This window comes from Gouania willdenowi, chromosome 22 (assembly GCF_900634775.1).
Source record: "Gouania willdenowi chromosome 22, fGouWil2.1, whole genome shotgun sequence".
Taxonomy (NCBI): Eukaryota; Metazoa; Chordata; class Actinopteri; order Blenniiformes; family Gobiesocidae; genus Gouania; species Gouania willdenowi.
This window is the reverse complement of record NC_041065.1, coordinates 12,120,963-12,142,642: the sequence shown is the minus strand read 5'-3', so window position 1 is coordinate 12,142,642 and position 21,680 is coordinate 12,120,963. Positions and strand designations below refer to the sequence as shown.

At 37.6% G+C, this 21,680-nt stretch overlaps 1 protein-coding gene across 6 annotated transcripts in view; it reads right to left on the bottom strand.

The window, feature by feature from the left end:
- Positions 1-4,741: 4,741 nt before the first annotated feature.
- dtnbb (dystrobrevin, beta b) overlaps positions 4,742-21,680 on the bottom strand; it is a 56,127-nt gene continuing 39,188 nt past the window's right edge. For 3 of the 6 annotated variants that reach the window (XM_028437683.1, XM_028437678.1, XM_028437679.1), the window contains 8 exons: positions 20,980-21,068; positions 19,876-19,989; positions 17,025-17,121; positions 16,770-16,790; positions 10,347-10,506; positions 8,338-8,427; positions 8,160-8,213; positions 4,742-5,515 (listed from right to left, as the gene is read on the bottom strand). In XM_028437683.1, coding sequence (XP_028293484.1) covers positions 5,439-5,515; positions 8,160-8,213; positions 8,338-8,427; positions 10,347-10,506; positions 16,770-16,790; positions 17,025-17,121; positions 19,876-19,989; positions 20,980-21,068 — 702 coding nt within the window. In that variant the 3' untranslated portion in view covers positions 4,742-5,438. Of the gene's footprint in view, positions 6,861-8,159; positions 8,214-8,332; positions 8,428-10,346; positions 10,507-16,769; positions 16,791-17,024; positions 17,122-19,875; positions 19,990-20,979; positions 21,069-21,680 lie in introns of those variants that run through there. The other 3 variants (XM_028437681.1, XM_028437680.1, XM_028437682.1) reach the window with 3 other exon arrangements.

Below are 21,680 nucleotides of genomic sequence, written 5' to 3'. Positions count from 1 at the left end.
TCTTATGCGGTGTAATCGTTATTATTGTCCGGCTGGAAACGACGCTCAGTGAAGGATGGTCCGCCCGGACAATGTCGGGCAGAAATCAGGAGAAAATCGGGAGGGTTGGCAAGTATGTATTAAACACAAAAAACACTTTACATTTTAAGTGTTTATATATATGTATTGTCATTTCTAAGTTACATGTAAGTGTAATTTAAACAAGAATAGCTAAATAAATAAATCTATATATATAAAAGCTCACTGGTAAGTGCTGCTATTTGAGCTATTTTTAGAACAGGCCAGCGGGCGACGCATCTGGTCCTTACGGGCGACCTGGTGCCCGCGGGCACCGCGTTGGTGACCCCTGCCCTAAACCCAACCCTAAACCCAACCCTAAACCCAACCCTAAACCCTAAACCCTAAACCTAAACCCTATACCCTAAACCCAACCCTAAACCCTAAACCCTAAACCCTAAACCCTAAACCTAAACCCTAAACCAACCCTAAAAATTGTTGTGATATTGGGTTCTTACCTAACCCTAAGCGTAAACCTAAGCCTAACTCTAACCCTAACCCTAAGATGCTACATACGTGTACTTCGGTAACCATACCAATAGCACCGGGGGTTGTCAGTACAGCAACCGTACACATAAATAGACACTTTCTTTTTTGTTTGAACCTCTAAACCTGGTATAGGGTGAATTAGTGTTTTGAGATGTTTTTATGGTCTGGCTTCCATTTTTTGTCAAAAGTTTAATATGGTCCTGACTAACTGCCTGGCACCCAGAGCCGTTGCAAGCTTGGTAGGGGTTCCTTTACAAGATTCTGTTTTGCGGCCTCTGGTTTCCTAAACTACATGGGGAGATTCTTTATCTTGTAAATGGTCCACAAACTGCTACAATCTATATAACTTTACCAGTTAAAATGTTAACAATCCTTGATGTGTCAATCAATAAAACAGATATTGAGTGTTTCTTCTTTATGCTTTTTAGAACACAACTCAAACACTAACCACAGCTTATGATTGCAGCTCTGCCAGTACCTGCTTATCTTCTACAGGAAATCTCACACAAGAATGACCTAATCAGTCTTTAGAGAGAGATAAATGATTGTTTCCATTGTTGACTAGAATTGGCTCATGTGATGATTTTAAGCCACATTTAAAGCTTCAGGGTACAATCTCTAACATTTTTAAAACTCTACATGTATTTTATCCAAAAAATGTTCTCATCCACTAAACAAAAACTCTGCCAAAGTGACATTTCTGGTGTTTTCACGGATCGAAAGTTGTGCCAAAACAATGGTGGATGTTGATATTGTGGCTTCCATGGAAACGCCTGGATATGACCAAAGTTTACCGTAATGTCTTGCAGAGTGATGTCATACCATGGAGAGCAGCATAAACAAACCAGAAAAAAAATCATCTTCCTTCTTTGTCTGGTGAAGAAACCCAAGATTCCACAAGAAGAATGAAGTAAAAACACTTCTTAAATATCCCAAATGTAACCTCAGACATTCTACAAGATTCCAATTCCATAAAGCAATACGCAAAACTTTTCCGCAGATCAAGTCACATGACCATTTGTCGCCAACCCCATTGTTCACGATTGAGTCAAAAACAATCTTGCAAGCTACAATTTCAACCTCCGACATTTGTTTGCGAGTACATTTTTTCATTTTACGTAAGAAATACGATAGCGCCTCGAGATGGCTATTGTTGTAATTTGCGCCATATAAATAAAGTTGAATTTAATTGAAAAATACCTTTAATTTATTGATCAGTGAGGCTAACATTCTGTATTTATCTGTGTTACAAAAATGCTTAAAAACAAATTAAAAAAAATCCTCTTCAAGATCGACAAGTGTTTGAAAAAAAAACTTTGTTAAAATATATATACAGTATGTAATGTTTGTATATATGTGTTTATAAATATGTGTACTGTATATATGTATGTATATGAATAGATAAGTTAATTATAAATGGAATATATATATAAACGTTGAATTATAGGTGTAATGTCTCCTTTCTGAGTGTGAATAGGTGTGTTTTATTTGAATAGAAATGTATAGAAATGAAGTATATGTAGGTTAATTATTATCCACCTATTTTACATTAATCTTTAATATGCACATGTGTATTTCAGTAGCTCACAATATATTGTAGTCATTTATTATAGGGACCAATAGATGAGTAGATATATACTGGATATCAAAAAGGTAGGATTATACAAGTTTATAATTTCCTTTTATTTTCCTTGAGTTTTTATTACGTTTCTTATTTATAATTGTGTATACTGCACATTGTTTGCGTTCATGTTTGAAATAATAATAATAATAATAATCTACACATGTTCTCAAAAGAAAATACACTCCTATAGTTGTATGTGCCACAGAATCTATACTAATAGTCAAATGCTCTGTTGGGAGTGTTACCTCTGAGGTGACTAATACTGTAACACATTCACCCTCCTATATACACACACGAGTACACATTATTGTCATATTTGAAATCTTTTTAATATATCTCACATTTGATTTATTTACAAAAACAGTGGCTTTGTGACATAAATCTGTGATTTGTCAAAACAACATGAAAAATAAATCTTTACCAAGAACATAACTGTACAGAACACACAACAAACTAAATCATATCATTGTCTTTGAGGATTGCAAACAATGGAACAACTATGTATGCACCACTCTTTGACTGTGCTGTGATGTGTATGCGTATAATCACCCCGAGTGCAGTTTGACTGGGTCTTGATGCAGTATTGCCTTCACATTGGTTAAAATGACATCTCACTAGACCTGGAATGTGTTATTTTATCCTATATCAAATGTAAGGTTTGTTTTTTCCTTCCTCACAGCAGCAGAAATCATGAACTAAGAACATCTTCAGGCATTCCGTGTTGAAACTATGGAGCAAATATACAGATATATACCTGGAGTTTGTATGACACACGATGTCTGCAGACAGTTTGGCACAAATGTAAAGACTGAGCATATATTTCCCCCCTCCCAGAGAACATATCAAGTAAATAAAAAAAGAAATCTCTACAAATTCACAGACATAAACTCCGACATAAAGGCTGATAGCTTGTCTCATTTGCTCAATGATTACTTTAAACAGCACTTTACGGAACAGCTACAGGCACAGAAAGAAAGAACATATAGAAAGACGTCAAAATAAAAGGGCAGACAGGCAATAAATAATATGTATATACTTTAGCTGTTATATTCAAATTTTGGCAGCAGTGGTTAACAGAATTTGTATATAGCTACTCATTTTGCAACGGGCGATTATGACAGTGTGCAAATGGTTTTCAGTCTATTAAACATATTACATCTATTCTCTACGACTACAGTAAAACCTGAATAATAACAGTAATATAACAGATATCAACAGAGAACTGAATGGAAACATCACATTTAAAGCGACAATAATAAAGAAGCTTACTTTTGTTTTGTTTTCTGACACAGTGAGAGATTTTTCAAACCCTTAGGTAGCTCATAGCACAGGCTTAAAGCGCAAATGTCAACTCCTGAAAGTTGAAGTTTAACCGGATAAAATGTCATGTTTCGTTCACGTGTATGAGTCATAAACTATTGCTGCACATTACTGACCAGGGCTTTTTACCCATGTGACTCCAACCGGGTTTTTTCCTTGTGTGACGTGAAATAAAATAAATAAAACAGCTATTCTGTAATCACACACAAATCCACACAGAAACAACTATATCCATGTACATGCTTTACCATATAGCAAATAAGCTTCCCTCCCTCACCCACATTCATTGCTGCAAGTTCTGCTACTCAAATGTCTTCAACTTGGAAAATGGAACCTTGGAATGGTGATCATTAATATTAATACCTATTAACATGTGTTTTATGAAAGGACATTTTCAGCATATTTCACCTTCAGTTGCTCTGCAGTTCCCTGAGCACCCACCTCCATTGCACTTACACGTTTCATTCTACTAAGTAAAGCTATCAGTGTCCTACTTTGCTCATATACATTTTTTTTTTTTTTTTTTTTACAGATGCACAATGAGGGATAATCAGTTTTATTTGTCCACAGGTGGAAACAACAAAAATCAGCTCACCTGCGCATTTTAGAAACTCAAGAGTATGACGTAGAGAACAGGGGGCTACTGTTATGGTGGTTTAAGGTGAATGAGTGAATATGGAGTCAAGCTTTAGGGTTGGTTGGTCAGATGCAGGGTTAGGGTCAATACATTTTGAAATTACAATTATTTTCCCCCCTGAAATCAATTACAATGACGTTCTCAATAATTAAAGTTCAATTACAATTACTGAGCCTTTAATAATAAAAAAGAACATGACACAAAACATGACATTTCTCTTGTGTTAACATCTCTTATGATAACGGGTCAGTTTTGACCCATGTCTTAAATCAGCTGTAAAATACACTAAGAAAACATCATCTCCATGAAATTATTGCAATTAATATTTTTGGTGTGGGTGTCTAAGCCTTTTTTCTGTCAGTATACCCCTAGATTTAAACCGTTTTTTAAATGGTACAATTATCCTTAAAGCTGATATATGGAGTTTCTGAGAAATCTATGTTTATGCATCATTCTTTTGAAATGCGAAAAAATACCTAACTAGTATTTTACTAAGGTCTACTGTCATTCATATACATTAATGTATCTAAGCCCCTCCTTCGTCCTATAGACCCCTATACAAAAGGAAACGATCGCCGAATGTGCCCAGCCAATAGGCTTCGACTTCCTGTTTTTGAGACTGTCAATCAAAGTGAATGTGGAACTGTGCACGGAAACAAGGCCGCGCGTCACAACAGCAAACAGGTAAATATGATTTTGGCTCTTACCTGATTCATAGACCTATATCAATGCAACCCGATGAGACGTTATGTTACATGATGCGCGTGCAGAAAAGTAGAGGTGTGGCTTCTGGTAGATTGGCAGAGGCAGTGGGAGGAAGTGAGGCCGTTTAGGGCGGGACATCGAGATGTTTCTCAAAAACTCCAGATAGCAGCTTTAAGCGAACTAATGGCTACATTTGATATGAAACCTATTTTAATAATTATTTACTACATAGGCCTAGGAGTAAACCACAGAACTATAACATGGCTCCCCAGTTTTGCATTTAATTACATTGTAAATGACAGTTTCTATAAAATGTTCACGCCAATTACAATTACAAAGTCAGTTATCTGAACTCAATTACGAATAAAACAGCAAAATATTTTTTTCAAATATGATTTCTGTCATTTAATACCAATTGTGTGATTACAATTATAATTGACCCCAACCTTGGTCAAATGTGGACACAGGTTTTATTTTTCACATTTAAGTGTGTTTCTGATAGCGATAGTCAAAACATGTGGGAGTCTTTATGCAGAGACCTTGGTGTAGATTATCAGTGTGCTGTATCTGGCGTGGCATAAATCTTGTTAGCTGTAGTTGCCGCCATCATTTTGGACTGTATTTGTGATGAAAATATACCTTTCCTTTGATTCCCGGTTTCGACTGAGTCACTGTGCGGAAACCTGCAGGTGGAGGCAGAGCACAGACTTTAAACAGTCAGAAATGAACTGCAACAACATGGGGTGCAGAGCTTGAAACAACATGGCCCTGGTCTAACTTTCTGCCATGCATGATTCCACACAAACTCAGGAATTTGGTCTGTGGATTCCTAAAAGTTGCAGGGTGTTGTCTGGTGCATTTTTCCACCCTTTGCTGGTATGAATTATGATGGTGTGAGTGGCAAAGAAACATTAAGGCTTTAGACCAATCAAAAAGCAATATTTTAAGATCAGAATACAGGTGCACCGAATCAACAATGATGTTTTAGCGGGAACAGCTTAGTAGCTTTTATATTTGCTAAGTCGGATATGGAAAGGGGGAACGTTTTGTTGGAGGAGGCGGTGTTAGAGGGTGGTGGCAAACAACAACCTTGACGAGCCTTAAAATATGGTCTTAAATGTGTGCAAACTGCAGCATTTTTAGCCATTGATTCATTCCTGATAATGGATACAAATAGAAATAGGTCAATAATAGAGAATGGAACTACACTTCCTGATTGCTTCCACGTTTGATTCCTCTTTTGTCTATATATGAGTTGTTTCAGGTGAAGTTGCACCTTTTTATTCCCTTTTTAAAAAAACAAACAAAACAAAAAAACAATAATTCTATCTATAAACTCTGAATAACAGAAATGAAAAATGTTTTCCATATATCAATTATGGGGTGAAAGAAATTGGATGAATTCATTTGAAACTAATACTAATTTCCGACACCCCTCCTTTTTGCTGTGATCACAACCCCACAAACATCTGGCATTGCACAGAACAGTAGAAAAATTAGTGCAACATCATGCAAAAAAAAAAGTAAAAATAAAGAATAAATAAATATCATTTTAGAAAAAAAATATGCGCTAAAACTAAATTTGTAAACAATGTGGACAGGTAGGAGGTGGTGACAGTAGTAGCCAGGCCTCCCTCATGTTGAGCCAGTGCAAGAGATCCTGTGTTTACAACAGGCTTTAAATACAGAAGGCTGTGCTGCTATGACTGAAAGCACACCTCGCCGTTTCTCAGCAGTCATGGGGGAACTCATTGGGCAATCACAGCAGTTTGCTTTTTTTCTTGTTTACAGGATGACGTACACACTCGCTAATGAGCCACATCTTGCTACCTGCAAGGTGTGGAGAGATTTTTTTTTTTCTTTTTTCACATAGTGAAATCCTGTCAATTACAGCATGCATTACTCTACGTGCTAATGCCAGGGGGGGCTTGTTATTCTTGTTGATTCTTCCCAGGAGATGACTGTGTGTTCTCACAGGATGGGGGTGATGTGGTTTTTCTCTTCAGTGCTTCAGTACTCTCACTGTGCCTGTGTGCACAAGCAGAAAAAAACATGATGCTGAGTGCTGCCAACAGTCCGCATGAACCAGGTGATTAACAGGATTAAAAAAACCTAACTCTGTGGTTATGTGCCACACTTTCAGCTCATTAAAAAAAGCTATAAAGATGCTTTTTATTTGCCAGTAAAGAAGCCGAGCGCGCATTTACCTGCGGCCAACTCGTTTAACAATGCAACAAAGGAATTCTACAATCTGCAGCCATTTTTAGTAACAGCTGATGTTTCTATTTGTGGAACAAGGACAATGAAAATCAGATGAAGCTGAGTTGATTTAATTAGAAAAACAAATCTAATAGGATTAGGACATAATCTGAGTAAAATGTTTTATTTTCTTACACAAATAATATCATAATAGTAGCTATAAGTTTATGAGAGGAATTTAAAAAAACAGTAATTGTTGTTTATTAGATGTTTATTTACATTCATAAATAATCCTACTTCATTGCTATTATCTACTCTTTGTTCTTGTTTTTTAAGTATTAGAGGGAAAAAAGAATCAAAATCAAACATGGGCAACTGGTGACACGGGGGCAACATGCGGCCATGTGTTTCATTTTCGCCGGCCCCCAAAGTAAATGCTCAAAATTACTCCAAAAACACACAAAACGGCCAAAATACACACACAAAAAAAACCACCATAAACACTCATACTTACAGATATAAATAGAAATGGACAACAAAAACATCCAATTACTGCAAAAACGCACATATCAATGACAAAAAATACAGAGAAATTCCCGGTGATACGTTTTCTTCAGTTTGGCCCAGTTGGCTTGGAAACTTATGTTCTTTTATTTGTGGGTTCTGCGTAACCCAGTTTGGTACTTATTATTTTTCTTATGTGGCTCAAATAAATAGCCCAGTTTGAAAAAGATGTGTTGGCATGCTGCTTGAGGCTGGTAAAGGATGACGTGTTCATGTGCCGTTCAGTGGCTCCTAGGCTGAGCGTAACAGTCATTATTCTAAATTTAGACATGAATCACCTTTTATTGGAGAGCTCGCTTTCTAAGAGAACTGATTGGTCAGGAGGCGGGACTTTAGCACTCGCTCAGATCCTATCCAGAACAAAACCTACTCTCGACCAGGCTAGTCGTTCAGCATAAGTTTCCATGGCGGTTTTTGCTTCTTAAGACGTTACCCAGCTTCGTAATCTAGCACACACTGATTCAATCGTGGACGTTAGCGCGATAAGAGGTAATCTCGCTTCGTAACATACCTCCTTTAAGCTCTCCTACGTAAACTTGTGCATTACAAATCATTTAGTCTCACCTCGGTCTCCTCCATTCCTCATGTTAGTCTCCTCCTCTTCTATCCCGTCATCAACTTTAAAACACAAAGACAAAACATTTATACTAGTATTTATAGGCAGTAAAGGCAGATAGATAGAAGTTTCATTTGATAACAGAGTAAATGTTTAGGATTAATGAAAAAATTTGATGTGACTAACCAGAGTGGAGCTCTTTCACCAGCGATGACATGGTGTTTGTGATTGAGTCAGCAGCAACTAAAAGATCATTTCGAAGATTTCTAGGTACACCTGTGAGAAGAAAAAAAGAAACATGTTTGCTGTTAATTAAATGTGTTTACGCACGTCTGGGAATCATAAGAAAAAAAGTGTTCGATGTTGAATATTTATAAAAAAAATTAAAAAAAACCAATGACATGTCTGGGTCGTCCATAAACACAAATCATTTGGAAGGAAGTACTTGAGAATGGGATCATATCAGTCATAGGGTTAGTTAATTAAACGCTGCACTGTAAAAAAAAAAAAAAAAAGAACTACATTTGACTGCAATATACCGTTTAGCATTAAAATGGTAATGTTTTGTATAGGAAAATGCATTGTGGGCAATATTTATCTGCAGCTTGTCACCTTCCATAAATACTGCATTATTCTGTAAATAGGGTTGCATTCTGGGAGTCATTTTCCACTTTAATCCTGATTAATACAAGATAATCAGTTGGATTTAATTTAATCTTTTGCGATAATTTTAATACAATGTCTAAACTGTGACAACAGCAAAAATAAGACCCTAAAAGCCCTGTGAACTCGCATGCAGTTACTAAACACTACAGCATTAACGTTTAGATTATTTTGTATATAAGTTCAAACTACTTTGTATTGTTTTTGGTTTTTTTGTTCATTTGATTTTGCAGCTAGAAGCCTTTTTGTGCTCATGTCTTATTTGGTTCTAATTTTAGCAAACACTCCTACTGGTAGAGAATGATACTGTGTGAGTAAAAACACCAAGTGTGAAGACTTGGTTATGTTGTCCAGCTGCTAATGACCATGAATGAGCTCCAAGTTACTGCAAATGTAAATCTGTTCCTCTTCCTTTATTTTTATCGCATTGAATAGTTACCATCTTAAAATTGCATTATTAAACTATTTACAAATAAATGATATGATATATAGGTCAGTCATTGGCCAGTTTAGGTCGCGTGACTAAGACTAAACCTTACACTAAACCTTACCCTTACCCTAAACCTAACCCTAACCCTAACCCTAACCCTAACCCTAAAAATTGTTGTGATATTGGGTTATAACCTAAACCTAACCCTAACACTACGTACTTCTACTTTGATAACCGTAGCAATAAATCCTAAACCTAAGCTAAGCCTTAGCCTAAGCCTAAGCCTAAACCGAACCCTAACCCTAAGCCTAACCCTAAGCCTAAACCTAAGCCTAAACCTAAGATGCTACGTACTTGTACTTCGGTCTCCGTACCAATAAACCCTAAACCTAAGCTAAGCCTTAGCCTAAGCCTAAGCCTAAACCGAACCCTAACCCTAAGCCTAACCCGAAGCCTAAACCTAAGCCTAAACCTAAGATGCTACGTACTTGTACTTCGGTCCCCGTACCAATAAACCCTAAACCTAAGCCTAAACCTAACCCTAACTCGAACACTAAGACGCTACATACTTGTACTTCGGTAACTGTAGCAATAAACCCTAAACCTAAACCTAAACTTAAGCCTAAACCTAACCCTAACTCTGACCCTAAAACGCTATGTACTTGTATTTCGGCAACCGTACCAATAGACACTTTCTATATTGTATAGAATATCACATGAAAATTGTTAATCAAGGTTAAAGTAAAGGTGCGTAATTCATAAAAATGGACAGCTCTACCAAGACATTGTACTATAGTGAAACTCATTTGCGACGTTGTTGAAATGGGAGGAAAACTGTTATTATTATTATTATTATTATGGTAATAAATAACTAGAAAACACAGTAGACAAACCCTGCTGCCAGTAGTCTGTAAAATCCGCTGCCAGTGATTTACTGGTAATTTACATATTTCCTACACCAAGTGGCTTTTCAAGCTCAAAACATAGCAACACAAAACCTACTCGTAGCAAGCATTTATTAGATTTCAGTTCTTCTTTGATATAGAATCTGTGGAGCCTGGCGTGGTTAAAGACCGTTTGACATGTTTTGGTTTAAGCTCACCCTGAGCGAAGGCCTCCAACACGTCGCCTCCCACTCCTGCCAGGCAGTCCTGTGGCGTGTGTGTTGGAGTGGAGCCGGCAGAGGTGGACCGGATGGGCATCGGCATGGAGCAGCCGGCACCGTGACTGGGAGAAGAGTGAGGAGAACCTCCAGACTGGGACTGCAATGGATTTAAGAAACAAGACATACACAGTTTAACCAGCGAGCACAACTGGAGTACAAGAAGGACCAAATTATTGACCAAATTTGATACATCCTTTTTCAACATTTTTGTTAATTCTGTGAGTAAAAATGCAGAAGGTCTAAATCTTTAAATTCGTCCTGTGCCTGTAAACATTTTGACCAAATTTCTTGTATTTAATCTATTGACTAGTTAATGAAGCAGTGACATTATTGTTTTTCTTTTCTTTTATTTTTTACTATTATTTTCTTTATAAAACCTTCAGAAACATGTCCGTATGTTTTCAGGAATCTTTTTTAGTTTTTAACATTTTGTCTTAATTAAATATAATTTGTAATATTTCAGCAGAAATAAACTGGTATTTTAAAAAATAAAATAAAAACACATGAAAGCGATCAGTAGATGCTTTGATGCTTTCCTTGTGAATTCAATCAAAGCAGTCACTAAGCCTCTGAGGAAGACTGACATTTGGCATTCGAAACATGCCAGGAGATCAAATTTCCTGAAACAAGTTGTCTGAAATAAATATAACCTCAACATACTATTTTTTTAAAAAGAAGAAAAAATAAACTTTCTGGAATTATACAGTATATTATATTTTGTTCACAAAGTAGGAAACAAAATGGACCTCGTAGTCAACTCGCACACGTTTCGCTATATTATATTATAGTCTGGTGTATAGAACAATCAAATGAGGCTAACTGATTATCATGAACGTAACACGTATAGGTGGAAACATAAACACAAACTGTGCGGGAGGTCTAAACCCTTATGGGGAACAGCTAAGCTGCTGCAAAGGCAAGGTTGTGGGAGATGGATTAATGTCACTATGGAAACACTGAGGCCATCAGCAAGACACACAGCATCTATTCAGCATCAGCAGCGACCAGATAAAGATCCTAGAACGGACATGGTTTAACCCTCCTATTATCCTTGGGGTCAATTTGACCCCATTTAATGTTTATCATTCAAAAAACAATAGTTAACTTTTTGTTTTTTTTGCTTCATATTTCATGACTTTTCCTAATTTGATGGGTACAACTGATTAAGCAGGAAATTATAAAAAGGATTTATTTTTATTGTTTTTCAATGTGCTGAACATGCATTGCAACATTGCACGCATTAGTGTTCCTCTGGGGTCAGCTTGACCCCTAAGCTGTTTTAGCTGTGTAAAACTTTAGCTGTCTGTCAACTCTTTGACAGTGAAAGTGACAAAAAAAGGAGGATGTGTCTGAGACAGAGGACTTTATAGTGATTAACTCCAAGTAGGGGTGTTGAAAAAAAATGATTCTGTGACATATCGCAATATTAAAACGCGCAATTCTCGGATTGATTCAAAATGCATCCATATTGATATTTTTTTTTCTTAATTTAACCAGGAAAGTCTTTTCCACTGCAGGAGACATTGTAACTGCACAAAGAAGTGCGCTGTAACCTGGGCATGTTGACCAGCTTGTGCTTTTTCAAAGAAATCTAAAAAGTAAGTACAAACATTCTGCATTTATTTGTTGTTCTAGGCATATACCTAAGTTAAGTTGCACTAAAGTCAAAGTCGGTTTAAATGCCACAGGCAGATTGTATGTTATTTTTTTATTTTAAGTTGTTGGCACATGGCATGTTAAAGCCAATTTTTTGAGTGTAAAATATGCCAATAAAATATATTCCATACATAATGTTTTCATGAAGGTGTAGACATTTACAGATTACTTGTTTCCTAAGTCATCTATATATATATATATATATATATATATATATACTGTATTAAAAATCGCAATAATCGCCTCATACTCTAATATTGGGATATATCGTATGGGCGTGGTTGTCGTCCCTGGGGGCGCTGCTCTCGGTGCTGCTTCCGTTCCGGGTCCTTCTGGCCTGGGGTCCGGACCCTGCTGGCTCTGGGCCCGCCGGCTGCCCATTCCGCGCGGCTCTGGCTGTCTGCTGGGCGGGGGCCTTGGCTCCTCTGCTGGGGTCTCGGGCAGGGGGCTCTCTGGGCCCTTCCCTCGGGGGGTTGGGTGCTTGGGTGTGGGTGGGTGGGGGGGGCTGGATGCTGGCGGGGGGCCTTGGGGTTGGAGGTTGGGGTCGGTGGAGGGATGCGCTGGGTGCTCGGCTGCTTGGGGCTTCCTCGGATGTGTGTGTGGGGGGCGGTGGCTGCCTCTCGGCCTGGGATCTTGGGGGCATCTGGGGGGTTGCTCGGCCGCGGGGGGGTTGCCTGGGGCTCCCTGGCCTCCGCTCTTTCAGCTGGCCTGGCTGCATCTGCGGGCTTGCTGTAGCGTTGTTTTTTTTTTGCACATATACTGGTATACTATGCACTGGCACGCCTTGGGATGTGGGATAAAACTCATACTGGGCTTAATCTTAGACACGTTAATCCCAAATACCTGCTTTAGGTACTACCATTCACTCATTCCCCCTGTTCACAGCCACCACCATTATAGCTAAGCTTCACACTTGTCACCATACTGGCTGGATTACACAACATAATAAGCACAATATATTCTACAACCTCACATCTCACCCTCACAGCAAAACAGTCTATTCTTCCCCACCTTTTCTATTTCCTGCCTTGAGTCTCTCCTCCCTGCTCCCTTTCCCCTCCCCTTCCCCCTCGCCCTCCACTTAGGTGTAACACTGCTCTCCCTTTTTATATCCTCCCTATAATAAAAGATTTCTTACCCTTCCTTAGGGAGGGCTGGTGATGGTCACAATTAAGCAATAAAATAAATCAATGTATTTTATTGCAATAACAAAATATGCATTGCTGTCTCATAATGATTGCACTTCCTGTGGTGTTGACCTTTGACAGCATGTGCAGACAAGTAAAAAAAAAAAAAAAGGGATAAATCGTATGGTATTGTATTGTATCGTATCGTGACCAATGTATCGGGATACGAATCGTATCGCCAGATTCCAGGCAATACACACCCTTAACCCCAGGTATGTTACAAAAGGGAGATGTTTATGAGAGGAGGGTGGGGGGGGGGGGGGGGGGTCACCAACATCAATAAATATGGTTCATTCTGTGAAAATCCTGAATGTGAACCCCAAATTAGAAAAGATTTGCTATTCAAGATAAATTCATTGCAATTTAAAATTTTGGCCTGATGGTGACGCTAGAGAATGGGTCACGGTTTCATTATCAAGGGGTTATTAATGTACTGAACAAATAAACAAAGTGCCTGACATCAAAACTGAAAATCATTTTCTGGATAGGGTAAAATGTGTTAGTAATATTTGAGGATAATAGGAGGGTTAAAGATGCCAAGGTCACAAAGGAAAGATCAAAACTATTTCCCATTGAAATGAGAAGATGTCAGCTTGGTACTGGTAGGAACCAATGGGAGACCAAAACATTGGTGTGATTTTATGTTTTGGGTGTGCTGCTCAAATCCTCTCCATCAGGCATCATACTATTATATCTCACCCTGCTTAAAAACACCTAAATGCAAGAAAAAAAAACACTTCTACCAAAGCAGACAAAGCTGAGAAAAATCACATGCAGGATTGCACTTCTCCAGGACTGGAGGTGAGTCCCCTTCATGAGCAAGAGGTTCAGAGAAGGGCTGTGAGGAGTGATCCATAAATGATTGTGTGCAGGTAACAGTGAAGCATGGTGGAGGTTGCATAACAGCAGGAAGGCTTCCATGACTTTATTGTGAAACTCTCGATTTTAGATCTTTGAGTGATATTTTCAATATGTTTGGTACAACCTACCTGGGATACCAGAAAATGTTTGTGGAAGAGGATATCATTTGAGTTAGAATATGAAGTCAATTTCTGCTCAATAATAATCTATAACTTATCACAAACCCAGTGTATCATTGTTTTAAATGTGTGTTTTTATTCTTTTATTTTTAAAGCCTAAAGTCGAGTCTGGTGCACCTATGATGTGTATGTCTGAATGACAATAAAACTATATCTAAACTATATCTAATACTCTATCTATCTATCACAGAACTATGTTTATAGAAATGTTTAAAATCTTTGTTTGCACATCATCAGTAGATCCCTTATTATGGTATTTGATCAGATTTGATTAATACCTGGATCCAACATTTAAACTTGTTAGCAGCTTGAAGAAACAACAGCTTCTTTCTAACAAAATTAAAGGTTTTATTCAAACAAATGTGTGACCAAAAAAGAACGTAATCCTTTAAAGTAAAACAAATGAAAACTACTACTTGTGACTAATCCATTCCAGGCTCGCTGTGGTTGTACATGACTGGTCCATCTTTACTGTGCACGTACAGTATAATGAGCTGCATGCTTTGTGTGTGTGTGTGTGTGTGTGTGTGTGTGTGTGTGTGTGTGTGTGTGTGTGTGTGTGTGTGTGTGTGTGTGTGTGTGTGTGTGTGTGTGTGTGTGTGCAGGCACAGGTTGATGGCTCCAGGCCAGGCAGCAGATGGCCAGACAGACTGCAGGCACATTAAAGTGGAAACTGTTTGTGCCAATGGCCTGAGCACTTTCTTGAGGTTTGGACTCAGATGCAGTTCTCTACAACATTTCTGGGTTAAAAAACTGTATTTAAAGTACATGATTTGCTTTGTGGGTGTCACAGAAGCTGTAGAGTAGCCTGGATTAGTTTGAAATCACACACTTGGTACTACACACGACACAAGAAACAAGCAAAATAAATTGCTATATTTCTACACCCAACCGTTACTGAGTAAATTGTTCATTTTTGTGATTATTTTTTTCGTTCCGTTTCATGGTCGCACATTGAACATAATCCTGATGTTCTTGGTTGGGGTTTCTACCTATTATGTTGTTACCTACATGGCACATTTGGCATGGCATTGTTTAGAGTTCATAAATGTAGATATACCAGAGCCTGAGAATTGTTTTGTTTTAAATTGAATTCAATGGTGTTATTTTATTTAGAAAAAAAAAAGAAGAATTTACACACATTTTGACAAACCTATTATTTTATACAGATGCCTTTGTGGAAAATGAATTAAGTTCCAATTGTGCAAGATTTGGTTTCTTCCTTTTTAAGTTTACACATGAGATGTTTACTGTATGCAAGGGAACCGTGGCAAGATTTATTACCAAAAATAAACGTGTGGGGTTGAAAGTAACTACAGTAACTTTTACTTTGAATACTGTTTAATTGAGCTACTTTTTACTTGAACTTGAGTACAATTTAAATCAAGTAACATTACTTCTACTTGAGTAGGATATATTAGTACTCTTTACACCTCTGCTGTCAACTATTTACTATTAGTATGATTAAGTTTCCCACAATGCATTTCAAACCTACAACAACAAAAACCTGAAGGACACTGATGATAAATATCTCTGTTGATTCACCACCTTTGAAAGTTCTTTTAAGCATTTTAAGCGAGAAAGTGACAAAGTAGAAAATCGCCATGTGGTCATTTGATCAATAAAACTCACAAAAGCACATTTCATGCTGACATTTTGGAGATTTTCAGAGACCTGCCATTGTGCTACAGACTTAACTTTCTCTTAAATTGAAAACGAGCCCTATATTTACGAAAGCGTTAAAAAGTAATGGAAGGCAAGAAGAGATGCTTTTATCTGGCAGTGGCTATCTGTACGGTTTGCCGTATCAATATACCGACATTATATCCGTACGCAGCGCCCCTCGTTGGCCAGTTTAGGTCACGTGACTAAGACAAAACCTGACCGTAAACCTAACCTTAACCCAAATCCTAAATATTGTTGTGATATAGAGTTATAACCTAACCCTAAGACGCTTTGTACGTGTACTTTAGTAAACGTACCAATAGCACCGGGGGTTGTCTGTACGGCAACTGTACAAATAAACACTTTCCTTTTATTTTGAAAAAAGGATGTTTGATTTTTAGCTTGAAGCCGGTCCCAGGACGATTTTATGTTCCACTTGCAATGCATTATGGGGCGGTTAAGTATAACAAGCGTGTCCACCGTGCACACTTCAAAAATGTCCCGATATAGTATACATCCAGGTATTTCTTGCACACACAATCTTTCCATAATATCTAATGTGAACGCACTACATACTCATTTTGACGTCAGACGTAGTATAAGTAGTACGTTAGTATGTGATTTCAAACACAGCCATGATCACTTTAACCATGTTTGATGGTGTAATGCTATGTTCTTTAACAACAGCCTCGCTAATAATGTGCCGTCAAATATCCTTTGATTCCATCTCTATGAAGATGAGAGCATTAAACTAAGTGATGAGGCTAAAGCCAAATACTGAGCTTTTGCAAACTGAATTAAGAACAACTTACAGCCTGCTTCTGTTCCTCATCCTATCAGCCAGCAAAGGTAAGCACAGACAGAGAGAGCAAGGAGAGGGAGAGCAACACAATTAAAGCAATGGAAGAAATTAGGAAGGCCGTCTACATGCAGCATGCACACACTGACACGAGCGACTAAAGTCTCAAACCTGTTTTTTTTTTTTTTTTTTAAAAGATCAACCCACAAATAACTGATGTTTCAAGCAAAGTGTATCAGTGCTGTACCACACTGGGTGCTAGTCGTACCTTTAGCAGCCTCATCAGTCCCTCCAGCTGCACCATCAGCTCTCGTCTGCTTTCTTGCAAGGCTGACATGCGTCGCTCCAGCTCGTCCTTTCTGTGCCTGAAGAGATTCACATAATGCATGCCTCAACTGTAAAATAATAATAATAAAAAATAAAAAAAAACATAAAACCTTATGTTTTTAAATGCCACAAATGGTTTGTGTTTCCCTAAAAGGTGCTACACATGGGAGAGACTGGTATTAATTCAGACAAAGGTAACCTAACGGTGCCAAAAGTTCTCCACAATATCAATTTCAACAAAGTCTGAAAGTCTCTCATAACATAATTGTATACATTTACCTGTGGCTACATTTGCTAAGACAAAGCTGAGCAAAATTCAAAACAGCAACATGAACAAAACGAAACAAAACCACGTGACTCCTGTTTCAAATTGTAACTGGAAACTAATTAAGAGACAGAGTGGGAACCAGTTATGGGATGCAAGCTCAGGCTTGATCACCCTGTAGCTGACCACCTTTGATGAGGATGTCTCGTGTTAAAAAGGCTGATACATCCCCTGATTCAAAGGAACACTAATGACGGTGAATCATAAACTACATCCTTCCCATTACTGAGACACAGCTGCCACACCACTTTCAAATGAGACTAGCATCTTCTGACACAAAGAACAGTTTAACATCACGTCCCGTGTTTAATGATTCTGATTCTATTTGATCAAATAAAAGCTTCCAAGGCAACCTGTTGAATTTATTTGGCTTGCGTTAATTAAATATGGAACTGATATCATGCATAAAATAACAACACATGTTAAAAAGAAATTAAAATTGTTGGAAAATAGGGCTGTGGTCACCATTTTTGGTTTTTATCATTTGAAGAACATCGTCAGAGTCCGCCCCATTCTGTCTCAGGCCAATACGGAGAAGCTAACGCATGCTTTTATCGCCAGTTGAATTGACTACTGTAATGCCCTGCTTTCTGGTCTTCCCAAAAAGACTATTTCAAGTTTGCAATTATTACAGAATTCAGCAGCACGTGTCATGACAAAGACCAGGAGGCGGGAACACATTTCACTTATTTTAAAATCACTGCAATGGCTCCCCGTGTGTTTCAGGATTGATTTTAAGGTTCTGTTACTGGTTTTTATTTGCCTTAATGGTCTTGGGCCTTCTTATCTTTCAGAACTACTTTTACCATATGAAACTTCTCGGGCCTTGAGGTCCTCCAGCGCTGGCCTTTAAATAATCCCAAAAGTCAGAACACGCACTCACAGTGAGGCTTTGTTTCAGTTTTACGGCCCCCGTCTGCCGTAGAACCTCAGGGATGCAGAGAACATTCTTTTTTTTTTTTTTTTTTAAAACAGACTCGAGACCCACTTTTTCAAAAAAAAAAATTAGGATTGCTATGTTTCATGTTTTTTTTTATTTTTTATCTTTCGTTGTTTCAATGGTTTTAGGATTGTTATCTTTTATGTTTTTATTATCTTTTGTTGTTTTTATAGTTTTGTTTTTATAGTTTTAGGATTGTTATCTTTTATGTTTTTATTATCTTTTGTTGTTTTTATAATTTTAGGATTGTTATGTTTTATGTTGTTTTCGTAGTTTCAGGATTGTTGTTTTATGTCTTAGGATTACTATCCCAGTGTTTCCTCAGATGGAGCCCTCTGCACTGGGGGCTGTGGTGGTCAGTGGCTGCAGTGGTGCTGTCTGTCTCGTGGCCCTCAGTGATGGTGAATAGCTTCTGCTGTTTTGCTGGACTGTGGGCTCTGTCTCAGCGCCCTGTACCCACGGTCTGTGTCCTGTTCCTGGTGCTGACGGCTCCTTGTGATGTCTCCTTACCTAGATCCTCTGTACCCAGCCATGTTCTATTGTCTTTATTTTAACCTGTGTGTCTGTGTGTGGTGGGCTGGGTTTGTATGGGGTGGGTGTATTTTTAACTATATATGTAAAAGCACTTTGAGCTGCAACTATTTGCATGAAAAGCACTTTTTATAAATAAACATTGATTGATTGATTGATTGATTGATTGAACTACCTGCAATGATTTGCATCTATTTGCTGCCTAACTCGTCATTGAGTCCTTGAACATTTACTGATAAATGATAATGCTAAAAATCAATTATTTTCATCGCCTGTAGTATCCTGTAATTGTATGTCAATGTGTTTGTGTTCTGCTGCAATTAGACTAGAGTGCCCGGTCTATGTACTTTACTGTATTCAATGAGAGTTCTTGCTTATTATTGCCCTCTGGTGTTCATAGTTTGTAAATGTAACTTCAAAAACCAGGAGAGGGGTCTGAAAACCATCAAAGAACCCAAAGAGAAACCCACAAACATCTGTTCTCCAGCATCACTGTTTAAACAGATTCATACCAAATCAAAGCAGACCAAGGAAGAGCATCCTCAGATGAAACCAAGACCCTCCAAACAAATAATGCACTTGGACTACAGTCACAAACAAGCTTGTCAACCTGTGGTATCCAAATAAAACCCCTGATATGAAGTTTACTTTCTAAGAAAAACTAGAAAACTGCCCTCTCATCTAATTCTTTAATGCATACTCTGCTCCCATATATATATATATATATTTTTTCTATTATTCTCACGATTCTCATTAGTGCAACAAAAGATTTACGATGCAGCTGATGCCGACCAGATTTTGTAGTTTCAACCCATATTATCAGGCAGATGCCACTCAGAAAATATCTTAATTACATGTTTCCAACCAGAATAATAAGCAAAAATAATTCTGATCAGGTCTTCTGTGTAAAACAGTCCATTTTAGGTTCTTTACATCTTCCACTCAGTGCAGAAGGTTCTGTGCTGTGTGGGTACGAAGGGGGGAGAGACACGTTACCTGAGGAGCCTCAGCTCCGTCAGAAGAGTGGGGTTCTGCTGGGCTTTTTCTGGCGTCGGCTGAGAGGCCTGTTCATGCTCCAAACGCAGTCGCTGGATCTCCTGCAGGATCTCCCTGAATGCATTCCATTGAGAAAGAAAATTAGAAATATTTACATTAATTAAACATTTGGTCTGAAAATGAAGGGTTATTGATATTGGATATCGGTCCGATAACAGCAAAAACATTAGTATCAGATTATATCGGCATGTTTCTAAAATCTCCAAAATGTAAATTGTAGAATATGCTTAAATTTACATAAAACTAGTGGTAATTTTGGACTTTAAAAATATACATTTTGTCTAAATTGGATTTATTGAGGTTATTTTTCAGGGTCTTCTTACTTATTTATTTTTATTCAAATGTAGAATATTCTCAAGTTTAAGGCCAAAATGTCTGTAACCCATTGGTTAAGAATACATGGGTCCGTTTTTCTCATACCTACTGTTGCTGACTATTGTTCTCTGTTTGAGAAAATATCACTTCATCAAACCTTTTCTAACATTCCACACTACAGAATAGAAGTAATTCAAGTATGTGTGATTCATATTCATAACGATATAAGGATACTGACAACAATACTGAAGGCTGCAAAAATCATATTGTATCAAAAGCAAAAAACTGAAAATACATAATTGCCAATGTACAAAATCCTTTTATATAAAGGAAACATGACATTTTGTGGGGAGGGGGGGAGGGGGGTCATTATTTATGCAAAGATTGAGTGATTAAACAAAATAAAAACTTTCTTAATTTTTATGTTTTACAAAAATTCACTGTGAACCAGTAAACTATCACTGGTTTGCCTCTAATATACAAATAATTATTATAAGACAAGTTTTACCAGAGTGGTAATTATTAATATAGCAGCATTCGTGTGGCTGTTTCTTTGAGATCAGGTCAGAGGCATTTTAAATGATCAACGTGGCAACTATGTGGTGATTCTATGTGGTGATTCTGTGTGATGGAATGTCAATCTTTACTGAGTGCATCTTTATTGATGCCCATTGTCATCTGGGATAGGCCTCAGGCTCTTGGTACTGTAGGATATGTAAAAACTCATACCTGTTTTTGTTCTCCAGCTCTGCAATCAGCTGCCTCTGCTGCTTATTGGCATCAAAGTTGAAACCCAGATCTGATGGAGGACACTGTTGCTGAAAATGAAAAAGACGAGTTCCCGTTATATCAGTTTACCCTGGCCATGTCTTTGTGTTCCAAACAGACAAAAGGTGTTCATAGGAGTGTCCTGATCCGATATTGATGTGGGATATCAGTCCGATATCAACCAGAAAACGAAAATCGTATTTTATCAGACTGCATCTAAAATCTCCGATATAAGCGCCCTGATAATTCATTTATTTTATTCAATTGTAGAATACTGTCAATATAATCTTGAAGGTTAAAATGTATCTAACCAATTGGTTAATAATGGGTCAGTTTTTCCTCATACCTCATGTCGTAACATCACTTGATCAAACCTTTTCTAACATTCCACACTACAAAATAAGTAATAATAATAAATGATTCGTGCTGATATCGTATCAGGTTGATATCGGCCAATACTCAAGGCCGTAATATCGGTATTGTATCAGAAGTGAAAAAGTTGTATCGAGACATCCCTAGATGTTAACAAATGCTTAATTACTGTATAATACAATCAACTCACAGTTAAAAATGATCTTTAATACATTGCCAAACTATTATTTATTGATTCTTTGAGGTTTACATACAGAACATTATAACAAATATTATATAAATATAAATAA